Below are 12311 nucleotides of genomic sequence, written 5' to 3'. Positions count from 1 at the left end.
GACAGCTAGCTCAAGTTCCGTGCTTTGCCTGTGTTGACTTGTACTTGAGTTCCTTCAGTAAAGAACCAAACTGGTTTACTGCAAACATTGACTCTCTGAGTTATTTCCCATTGGGGTGCACCATGCCTTACCAGCAGCAACATATGGTGACACCTCAGCAGTGTTTGGAGGACCCAGCGTAGCATTGGGCCCACCCCAAAACCCGGATACGGCATACTGCCTAGAAAAAAAAAACACAAGTTGTTTCTATGGCTTTTTACAGTAAAAAAACACCAGAACAAATCTATATGTAGAGGGGCAGGGTCTCATGGATTTCAGATAGCTTTTGCTACGTATTTGCCACGAATATCATCCTATATGGATGAAATCTGCAGAGAACCTTATGTTCTCTTCTGGGTGGAAATCTGTTTTGCAGCATATGGATTTGATTAAACCTCATCCACTTTGCTTTTATTCTACGTTCACATCCACACCTGCCAGAAATTGGAGCAGGCAGTTCTGCCTAAAAAAATGCAACAAAACATGCAACAAAAACCACGTGTACGGTGTGCGCTTTTGCCATGGAAAAGCCAGAGGACTTTTCCCTCTCCATTGCAAAGGGTGAAATTCGCTGGGGAAAACTGCAGCATTAACTGACATGCTGCAGATTTCCAATCCGATCTGTTTCTAGTCTTCACCAATCAACTGAAAGAGGGGACCCTGTGTCCCCTTCATTGTTTACCCAGGAACAGCACCATCAATTCAGTTCTGGTTGCGTAACATACTGTAGCTCACAGAGCTCAATCTCTTTCAAGTGCATGGGACTGATCTGCAGTACCATACACAGCCACAACCGTATGTATGGTGCTGTTCCTGGGTAAATAAAACCACCCGGTGGTCCAGCTGGAGGGCCCTGCACTTTTGCATAAGAGTCGGATAGGCCATCAATATCGCAGTTTGCATAAACGACATAAGAACTAATGGATGGCTGCGAGGCATTCTAAAGGATACAATGTGTCATTGCCCCTGACAAGAAGCGTGACTACACTTGAATTGTCTTGTGTTGCATTGTTAAGGTGACTGTATTAAGGAACGTTTTTTACTTTGGTGATATATTGTTTCCAATGGGATTAAAATGATAGAGAGAATAGGTAAAAAGCAGAAAAGCATGGAACTTTACAGCTGCTGATAAATGCAGGCCTGTCAGCCTGGCTGATGATGCCACAGGTCCCTCTGTCATGTCATGTGACCTTTAGAATATGGTGATGTCACGGGGCCCTTTGTGACATCATGCAACAGTTAGGTTTAGATCTCTGCAACCTGAATGGCAGCCATATTTCTTCATCGTTTGACTGGTGAAGGCGACTTTTGCTAGTGCTTGGCAAATTTTTATTTTTTTTCAAATATAAGACCAGAAAAGAAGGCCTGTTCGCCAAGCCGTTCCAAGTGTCACCCCGGAACGTGCTGAAGGCAGACAGGACCTTCCTCAGCCCAGCATAACATCTAGGGGCTGAATATGGAGACTTCCAGGAATCTTCCAAAGAAAGGGAAGAGGAAGAGAAAGAGGAGAGTTCAGCCGCCAAATAAGAGGAGGAGAATAGTAACACCGGAGAGGGCAAATGATGGCGGCAAAGAAAAAATGATCAAGGCTTCAAAAAGACCTGGAAGCCCTATACAGGAGAGTATCCAGAGAAAGAGGAAGAGGGGAGAAGAGATGGGGGGAAAAGCTGATGACAGACCCAGCACGTCCTACAATACTGACATGGAACAGCTGTCAGGTGAGTGCAGATCTAAGTTTCCTAGAGCCAATACCCCTTAATGTACGAATTCATGGGATTCTCCACTTTTGGAGAACCCTAATTATGACCAAGATTATGAATTCCTTTCTTTGCTACCCCCTAATGTAGTTACATTGTATTGTAATGGCAAAAATATAGAAATATTAAATCTTACAGTATCTCTCCTGTCTCCACCAGGGACAATCCCAGCAGACGCCCCCATCCTTGTGACTGGACTGAAAAGCTTCACCTTCCATAAAATCCTGGGAGAGGGTGGTTATGGTAAAGTGAGTATCAGGAATTCTTGGGACTTCTTCCTCATGTGTGTCATGTGTGTCGCAGTAATATCACTCTAGGGATGTCAGCGCTTCATGTCTTCTCATCAGATCTCATGGCAGGGCAGGCCTTTCTTCCAGTTCTAATGCTCTGTCTCCTATAGGTCATGCTGGCCACACATCCCGCCTGCCAACAACAACTAGCAGTGAAGCTGGTGAAGAAGAGGGTCCTGCTTCAGGACTTTAAAGACAATGTCCTGATTGAGAGACAGGTCCTGGAGGTGACTGGGAAGAGTCCATTGTTTACCCATGCTTATGCCACCTTCCAGACCAAGGTAAGAGTCTGATCCATTATCGAGGCTTGATCAGTGGGTTAGCTCTACTCGGCCCCAACTGAGGAGGCAGCAGGACCTTTACTATAATATTTTAGAAACCTGGATCATATTTTCTGTCTTTTATCATAGGACTATGCCTTCTTCATCATGGAGTTTCTTAGCGGAGGAGACCTAAGTGGTCTCATGAGAGCCAACGCCCCTTTTACCGTTCCAGTCACGAGGTAAGACAGAACATGGCTATATTAGATAAAGCTGACGATTGCTGTCAGGAACATGCAGCTTTGTGTCATTATTAGTCTGGTAGTTTATTGGGTGAAATGTTGATATTTTTTTTTTTTGCCATCAGATTTATGGCAGCTGAGATCATCTGTGGGCTGCAGTTTCTCCACACCAGAGGCATCATACACAGGGACATAAAACCAGCCAATATCTTAATGGACAGCGCCGGTCACTTGAAGATCGCCGATTTTGGTCTTGCCGTGATGAACATCTTTGGGGATAAGAAGATCTCAGAATATGCCGGAACTCTTAGATACATGGCTCCTGAGGTGAGGAATCATCGACTGCACATGCTACTGAGCTGTTTCTTTCTACAGGGCTGGACAGCTCCATGACTTCTGCTGGCCTGGACGATGTTTCTAACTCTTATTGTCTGCTGGATGTTTTCACAGATTCTTCTACGGAAGCCCTACAACACGGTAGTGGACTGGTTCTCAGCTGGTGTGATGATATATGAGATGGCTACTGGCAAACATCCATTCTATGCCGATATACTTCCTGGAACTATCGAAAAGTCACTGATCAATGATGTTCCCACCTACCCAAAAGGACTCAATCCCCAAGCCAGAGACCTTATAGTGGGGGTGAGTAGAAAGAAATATAGCAGTAATACAGCGGCTAAATATTATGAAAATGAGGACATTGAAAATCAGGGATAGCATTGCAACGTGTGATGGAATGAAGGTCTTTATTCTACATTTTTCCAGCTCTTAAACAAGTCACCAGAGAGTCGCCAGGTAGCGGTAGATAACATCAGGGAACATCCGTTTTTCATGGAAATCAACTGGACAGATATAGAGGGAGCAGAAGCTCGTCCACCCTTCCAACTAGGACCAGTAAGTAAATGATCCAGAGAAGATGTGGCTAGTAGTACAGTTTCATTGTGTTCCTTCTTTATCAACACCGCTTTTGGTATCTTCTCTCCATAGCCACCAGTGATGACATTGACAAAAATCGATGACATCCTGTCCTCCACCGAAGCCAATAAGTCACCAATGGCTGAAAGAGATCAACAACTGTTCTGTGGATTCACATTTGCCAATGAGAACTGGCAGGTCGTAAAGCCAATTAAAGAACCTTTCATACGACCACGCAGGTGAGTCATTGTAGCTGAGAGGGGAATACAGACAGAGATTATTGGAGATTTTTAGTCTGCACATGGGTGGACAGAGCAAACTTGAAGGTGGTTACCATTTTGTAAGGCTATTTCATTTAATTTCCAACCTGTTTTAATTTTTTCTTGGTAGAACGTTTGGCAGATTTGTGAGAGAGACCATCTGCAGGATCTGGAGGAAGGTGAAAAACTGGAAGTAAAGAGCTCCACTCTGTATACAGATGTCCCCAGTAGATCAGTGGCTGAAAAACATCATGTTCCAGCAGAGCCTCTTGCTGACATCATAAACAGCAGAAAAACCAAACAACACTTGCTGTCCTTGTATGAGCCTCAGATTCCAAACTCTGACCTCTATCTGCTCTCCTGACTACTCATCGGTACTGTGCCACACCAGTCCTTGTTCCTCAGCTTCATTTCCAGCTGCCACTAGAAGTAACCTGAGGGCTGTGACCTGCAGTCTAGCATGCAGGCAAGAAGCTATGGAGTCGATGAAGATTCTTCCAAGAGTCAATGACTTGACCGCCAGCGCTTCTAGTCGACAAGTTGCCTCTTGTGCCCAAGGGAAGGGTGGTCCTTAGGCCATGGTTCCCTAGAGGTTTCCTCCACAGGGGGTTTTTCCTTTCCTGCGTGCCAATGGATCATAACATCGACAAGAAAATGGCGACTTGTTAGACTTTGCCCTCAGTGGAGATCACACCATCCACTAGTGGTACAGAGGGACAGAAAAGGACATCTACCACCAATAAACAGTACCATTCAACATCATGTGCTTGTAGATTATTTATGTTTTATCCAACAAGTCCCACATGCATATTAGGGCAAGAGCCATCTATGTACTATGGATTGCTATTTATCCTGTAGTTGGGGGAAATCTGAAGGCACTGTCATTGGATGTTGTCTTTTTTAGGTGGCACTCCTCAGTTGCATGCGTTGAACTGTATTCTGTTACTGATGTTAAGTGTAGAAGCTGCATGGAAAAAATCTGCTACAAATCTGTCTTGTTTGTAAAGAGTCTAAAACAGGCTGTAAGGCCCAGACTCCCTGCCCACATATTTAAGCCATTTCTTGATATCCATGTCAAGACATGGCAAGATGAACTGTAAAATGAATTGGAAACCCATCTGAGAAATAAATCCCTTAGAGAGGAGGTTCTAGAATCCATTCCCATATTAAATCAGCCATAGGGGTTTTTAGCTGATGTTTATGCTCAGTCTGTCCGTTTTATAGCCCATGATGAAGCATTGAAATCAGAGCATTAAATAAAAAGCGTAAAAACTTTCAGAAACCGGCAGACAAAAAGAAACGTTTAGGTTAGATAGGCTTCGCCACCTAACCTCTGCCTGATCCCTGTTCTGTCTGCCCTGCTCTGTAAACAGTCAAAGTACAGTGTACAGGTAGTCATATAAAAGATTACACCTTCACTGGTTACTAGAGACTATAAACCCTGAAAGCTCAGGCAAGAGGATGGATCCAAAGCCCAGCTAAATTGGGAGGCTGATCAGCTCCTTAGTCATCAGCTGGACAGGGAGCAAAAGGGAGGCATTAACTCTAGCAGTGCTGAAAGGAAGTTCCCACAGTGCTAGACCCAGGCATGGGATTCAGACGGTTCGCTCCGGTTCTCCAGATCCGGTTGTTAAAATTACAGCCAGATCGAAGAACCATGTTGCTGGTTGAATCCCGATCTGGAGCTTGGCAGCGGCAGGTCAGGGGGAGATGAGGCAGAGCAAGGGAGAGGCGTCTCCCTTTACTGCTCCTGTGATAGGCTACAGGCACTAGGCTTGCAGCCAATCAGAGGCTGGCACAGGCAGAGTGATGACATCATCGCGTCCGCCTGAGCCGAGATTTGTACTACGCGGGACACAGGCCGGAAGAGGCCTGCATCGCTACCAGCATGGAGGTAAGTATAAGTGGGTTTTTTCTTTTATGTGGCGCGCTATGGGGGCATCAACTGGGGGATTTAATGGCACATGATGGGGGACATTATGGGAGCAATTCCTGGCACATCATGGGGGACACTATGGGGGCATCTACTGGCACATCATGGGGGACACTATGGGAGCATTATTGGCACATCATGGGGGACACTGTAAGGGCATCTACTGGGGACATTACTGGCACATCATGGCATATTCTCCATAGTGTTATTTGCTAAATGAGAATTTGCAGAGGATTTCACCCTATGAATTGCGGAGTAAAATCCCTGGTGGGAATCTGCAGCATAAATCGACATGATCTGGATTAAAGGGGTTGGCCCATCTTGGGAGCATATTACTAGGATATGCCTCCAATGTCTGATAAGCGCGGGTCTCACCTGTGGGTCCTGCACCTATCCTTAGAGCGAAGCCCGCAAAGTCACTGAGGGCGCATCGTGCATGTGTGGCTGCCCTCTATTCATTTCTATGTGTGTGCCGAAATTAGCATAGCCACTCGCAGCACACTGCTTGGCTATTTTCAGCACTCCTACATAAATGAATGGAGGCCGGCCACGCACACGTGGTGTGCCCTCCGTAACTTTGCGGGCTCTGTTTTCAGGATAGGTGCAAGTCCCACCTCTGGTCAATCAGTCATTAGGTGCATATCCTAGCGATATACCCCCAAAGTACAAGATGGGCCAACCCCTTTAAGGGTACAGTTAGGCTTGGTATGAATACTGTGCGTGTTTACAGTGAAATTTTATGCAGCATATCTGCAGCTAAAACTAATAAATATATAAGTAAATATATACCATATTTCTTTATGAACGAAAAAGGGATGTGATGTTTTTATGGGTGTGTACGTAGTCTGCTGTACTATGCAGCACGCCAGACCTGCAGGGTATAGCGACAGTGAGGTCACGGTATGGGCAATCGAGGGTTACTCACTTTTCTGAGGAGAACCCTGGGCAGGCATGCGACAGTGAAGGAGAGGCAGACACTAGTTCCTCTGGGGCACACTCTGGATGTAGGGACCAGGCCTGATGGTATGTGAGGTGCCCTGGATGTTATAGGTGTTTTGAGTGCCTTAGGTAAGGTCCCTTTAAGGATCGTGACGCCAGTGCCTGTAACGGTGGCACACCGGTTTGTAGGAGGATTAATAGAGTACGCAGTTGGTGAACCAAACGTTGCTTTACTTTAGGAAACAGTCCAACTTTATACATACAGTTGCAGTAGATGAAAATAATGCAGTCCTTTCTAGTACAAGTGCACAGCAGGTTTACTTCACAATATGGCAGGTATGATCTTGCAAGATACTTGGAGGGCAAACTGTTAATGCTTTGCAGTACAATGCTGCTCTATCCCCACAGCTATGCTAGCTGGCTGGATCCCAAGGCCCGGATGCCTAATTGCTGGCTTAAATCCTTGGTATAAAATCCTTCCTCCAGTATTGGCACTTGGCTAGGTTACAATACCTTTGTTTTCCTAGCTGTCTTCACTGCTGGATGGGAAAGGTGGCTGCAGGTCTCTCCCAGGAGGTGCTGTCCTACTACTGGGGTATCTCTACTGAGCTATCCTTAGCCTCAGGAGCTTCAGGCTGACTAGGTGACTCCTCTAGTCCCCTGGAATACACTGCCTCTCCCCTGTCTGGGCCGTCCTATATATAACTAGGGCTCTCTAGCTCCCTCTAACGCCTGGGAGGCTAAACTGCACCCTGACAGGCCTGACACCCAGATAATACAGGGAAATGCATACACATGACATTCAATGCAATAAGACACATTAACCCCTTTTGTGTAGTGCCCACCTTTACCTAGTGGGACACTACACTATTGCTAATACTAGTAACTATTGCTATAATTAATATTTTTTTATTTTCGGTATTTCTCTTTATTACATTTTTTTATTCATTATCTATTTACGTTTTATCTACTTATTTTTTTTAATGTGTATTAAACCCTTCCTGCCTCAGTCAAGGCAGGAAAAGGTTAATTCCCAGCCTGCAGACTGACAATTTTTTAGTTAATTTTACAGCCGGTAGGTGGCGATCCTACAGATTTTACAAAGTGATAGACGCTTGTTGTAACGGACCGTTTCAGCAGACAAGGGGTTAAGATCCGTTTAGGCGATATGCCCCTTTCCGAGAGACAGGCACAGCTACTGCAGAACACCAACCTCCCGAACTGGATACAAAATAGCACTCCAAACTGGAACCTCGCAAGTAGCTGTCAGCAGGCGAACAGGAAAAGCATTCAGTAAGCTTACACTCCTGGCAATCAGTCTCCAACAGAATACAGGGAATCCCCCTAATAACGAGACAAGGCTCCGTGTTGAGGGTCTAGCAGTGGTCTGACTGTACTTCAAGTACAGCCTCTTTTATTGATAAAAACCAAACATAGTACTGCCCACAGGGTTTTGAAATCCAACCAATCAGTAATTCACAACACACACAATGTAAATACAGCAACCAATCGTTCCCGCCCCCTAGAGGACCAGAAGGGAGACTGCGACACAGAGCAGATACAACATATCCCCACAATGCATCATGGTTTCCTCCTCTCTGCCTGGGAGACGACCGAAGACAATCCAATTATCTCTCAGGACAAAGGGGAGATCACCAATACACATGTGGAGACAACAGGACAGGAATCACCACCCAAACACACAATGGCACACCCCCACAGCAAACACAGACATTTAACATATCCCCAGATAGCTCAAGTCTGAGTGCATATCATTAGGTGAATGGCACTCAGAATACACGAATACAATACTATTAGCTATCTGGGTGCCCTCACATAACATACAATTTAACCGAACGCATAATAACATAAAATACAATTCTATAGACAGATTTAAGCTGTGCGGCCGGTCTGTTTTCTCCTTTAAAGTTACTATGGGCCATAATCCTGAGGCAAGAGGCTTTTAAACAGCCCTCTCCAAAACCCAGTGGCGAGGTTGGTTTCGCCACACATCTCCCCCCCCCAGGGAAGACTAACCAGATACCTGACCTCACGCCGGTCGGTACCTGAGTTAGTCTGGCAGCCCACCCACAACTCAATACTGGACCTGTAGAATTTAGTAGCCTGTCTCTGTCCAGTGAATCCACCAAGGTTATATTGGTAGCTGGTACTCCCGGTCTCTGAGTTGCTCCCTGGCTTGGAGTGGAGATTGCTTTGTGGGCAGGGATCAGCGGTACTCTGCCCTGGTGCCAGCGTTACCACGGAAGAAGCCTGGATGGAGTCTGGTTGTTGGAGGGGGAAACCGACTGTCTGGGGGACAGGACCGACTGTCCCTACCCCCTGTGCTGTAAGTGCAGAGACCACGGTCCCATCTGCACAGTTGTGGGGCTTACTGTCTCCACCTGGTGCGTTAAGCTGCCGCTGGGGAGAGGGGGTAACAAGCTCCTCTCCCATACATACTTCCAGCCGCTGGGGAGGGCGACCGACCGCCTCCGCTCCCAATACAGTGTCCTGCTGCTGGGGAAAGGAGACTGGGCTCTCTATTCCCTGTAGGACACTCTGCCGCTGGGGGACAGGACCGACTGTCTCTGCCCCCTGTAACTCCGTCTGCCGCTGGGGAATGGAGACTCGGCTCCCAATTCCCAAAAAATCATGCTGCTGCTGGGGGGCAGGAACAACTACCTCTGCCCCCTGTAACTCAGCCTGCCGCTGGGGAGGGAGGACGTTGCTCTCCTCTCCCTGCATTTCACACTGCCTTCCCGGCATATCACTCTGCTGCTGGGGGGCAGGAACAACTACCTCTGCCCCCTGTAACTCAGCCTGCCGCTCGGGAATGGAGACTAGGCTCCCAATTCCCTGCAGGACCGGTGGAGAGACCTTGGTCCCATCTCTACCGGCCACCTGGGGTCCTTCCCAGTAACACTCTACAATATCTGCCCAGCTGAATGGGTCTGGATCTGGGTCTGTCACCTTACCGTCCTGCTGAGCCTTCTCAATGGAGTGGAAGAGATCTCGGTAGTCCTGCTCCAGTTCCCACTCCAGGGTTGCTAGGTGAGCCAGGTCTTTCTCTACTTCATGGGGGTCATCCCACTCATGCCTAGCCTCCCTCTCATAGAAAATGTCCTGAAGTCTGGACTGTGCAGGGCTCCCGAAGTCAGGCTCTGCAAAGGACTCCCATAACAAGCCAGGACCATCAAACTCCTCTCCCTCTGGCTTGTCATGCTCAGCTGTCCAGGGTATAAACTGTGCCACATACCACCAAAGCGCCTGGTAGGCATCCTCCAGCCATAGCTCCTGCCATACCCGGTGCTGTAGTTCTATCACCCATTCCTCCAGGGGCTGCTCTCCCAGGAAGGACATCCGCAGGGCCACTTGCTTCTGCAACCGCTGCTCTTCACTGGGGAGACTCTCACCTCGCTGGTATTGTACATTATCCAGGGCCTGGTACCAGATGCCTTTCCTTAATGCATCCCGGCCATCCAGGTCCTCCTCCTCGTATAACACTGCTGGTTCCATCCTGGTGCTTTTAGGGTCGCTGTACTGGGACATGCGTTGCCCTTAAATTGTAGAATCCAAAGAAATGGTGTCTCCTGTAGCTGTCCTTCTGGCTGTAGGAACGATCCCACTGCTTGCCACCAATGTAACGGACCGTTTCAGCAGACAAGGGGTTAAAGTCCGTTTAGGCGATATGCCCCTTTCCGAGAGACAGGCACAGCTACTGCAGAACACCAACCTCCCGAACTGGATACAAAATAGCACTCCAAACTGGAACCTCGCAATAGCTGTCAGTCGACGAACAGGAAAAGGATCCAATCAGCTTACACTCCTGGCAATCAGTCTCTAACAGCATACAGGGAATCCCCCCAATAACGAGACAAGGCTCCGTCTTGAGGGTCAGCAGTGATCTGACTGTACTTCAAGTACAGCCTCTTTTATTGATAAAAACCAAACATAGTACTGCCCACAGGGTTTTGAAATCCAACCAATCAGTAATTCACAACACACACAATGTAAATACAGCAACCAATCGTTCCCGCCCCCTAGAGGACCAGAAGGGAGACTGCGACACAGAGCAGATACAACATATCCCCACAATGCATCATGGTTTCCTCCTCTCTGCCTGGGAGACGACCGAAGACAATCCAATTATCTCTCAGGACAAAGGGGAGATCACCAATACACATGTGGAGACAACAGGACAGGAATCACCACCCAAACACACAATGGCACACCCCCACAGCAAACACAGACATTTAACATATCCCCAGATAGCTCAAGTCTGAGTGCATATCATTAGGTGAATGGCACTCAGAATACACGAATACAATACTATTAGCTATCTGGGTGCCCTCACATAACATACAATTTAACCGAACGCATAATAACATAAAATACAATTCTATAGACAGATTTAAGCTGTGCGGCCGGTCTGTTTTCTCCTTTAAAGTTACTATGCGCCATAATCCTGAGGCAAGAGGCTTTTAAACAGCCCTCTCCAAAACCCAGTGGCGAGGTTGGTTTCGCCACACTTGTAGCAAAGAGCTTCAAGCATCTATTACTGCCTGACTGCTCCCACTGGTGACGGCACATCTTGCTGTGACCGCAGCGGAACAGGCTGCCGGCAGATCGCGATGTAATCCAACACTTTTATACGTCTGGTTACAGATAGGAGCCTACAGTCATGCGGCGGTAGGTAAGTAGTTAAGCAAATGTAATTGACCTGTGGTGAAGAAACAGAACTAGCAAAGTGGATGGGATTTTAGCCAGTCTCATCCACGTGTTACAGAAGAAAATCTGCAGTGTAAATTCACCTGCGGTGCGGATGTCGATGTTCTCCACCACAGATGAATATACGTTCACACATTGGGTGACATTTATTAAGCCCCCGGAGCCGAATTGTGCAACCCTTTGCCCTTCTCTGCCATGTTCACCTCTTTTGCTAAAGGTGGGTGGGGGCATGGGCAGGAGGGTTGAGGCTCAGCGATCCGATACATCCCAACACATACAGCACTTTTCTGGGGCAAAAAATACCCGAAACGTATCATTATTTACAAGCCAAAATAAGAAATGTAAAAGCATTTACTACATGGATATCTAATAGGAATAAAGACAAGTACAATGGTATAGGGGGTAAGAAGCCAATTTTATTTAGGGAAATGGGGGTTCATTTTAGTATTGGGAAATGTATTAAAACAGCGTTGAAGGGCTTCTGCCATCAGACACATGCTTAGTAACCTGGCTGACGTTAGACACGTGCTGATCTCAGCTGAAGATAACAGTGTTACTCTCTTATTTCTAGGTGCCTCCGTTTTAGAGAATAAAACTACTTTTATTTTATGCAAATGAGCCTCTAGGAGCAATGGGGGCGTTGCCATTACTCCTAGAGGCCCCGTTCTCCCTCCCCCTGCCGTGCCCTGCTCATTTTGATTGATGGGGCCAGGCATTGCTCACATCATCCTGTGTGGCCCTGACTTCAGGTGAAAACCTCACGCCTGCGCCGTGTGGTACACGTGTAGTAAAGGAATGATGCTTGCCGGCTGCGGACTTCCTTAGTGGAAGTTTTCTAGGTATACTGTGACGTATGCGGCGCAGGCGCAGTAGGGAAGTCCGCAGGTGGCTAGCAGCCATCCATTACCATGCATGCACCGAAAGGCACGGCGCAGGCATGAGATTATT

General features: G+C 47.2%; 1 protein-coding gene across 1 annotated transcript; it reads left to right on the top strand.

Moving 5' to 3' along the window:
- Positions 1-2796: 2796 nt before the first annotated feature.
- LOC122920156 (protein kinase C theta type-like) lies at positions 2797-4464 on the top strand. The gene is made up of 5 exons (XM_044269382.1): positions 2797-2915; positions 3039-3230; positions 3354-3482; positions 3576-3742; positions 3894-4464. Exons 1-5 carry the CDS (start codon positions 2802-2804, stop codon positions 3958-3960), a joined length of 669 nt encoding a protein of 222 aa, XP_044125317.1. The 5' UTR covers positions 2797-2801; the 3' UTR covers positions 3961-4464.
- The last annotated feature ends 7847 nt before the right edge of the window (positions 4465-12311 follow it).

This window comes from Bufo gargarizans, chromosome 10 (assembly GCF_014858855.1).
Source record: "Bufo gargarizans isolate SCDJY-AF-19 chromosome 10, ASM1485885v1, whole genome shotgun sequence".
Lineage (NCBI taxonomy): Eukaryota > Metazoa > Chordata > Amphibia > Anura > Bufonidae > Bufo > Bufo gargarizans.
The sequence above is the reverse complement of the archived record's forward strand: the minus strand, read 5'-3'. Positions and strand labels throughout refer to the sequence as shown.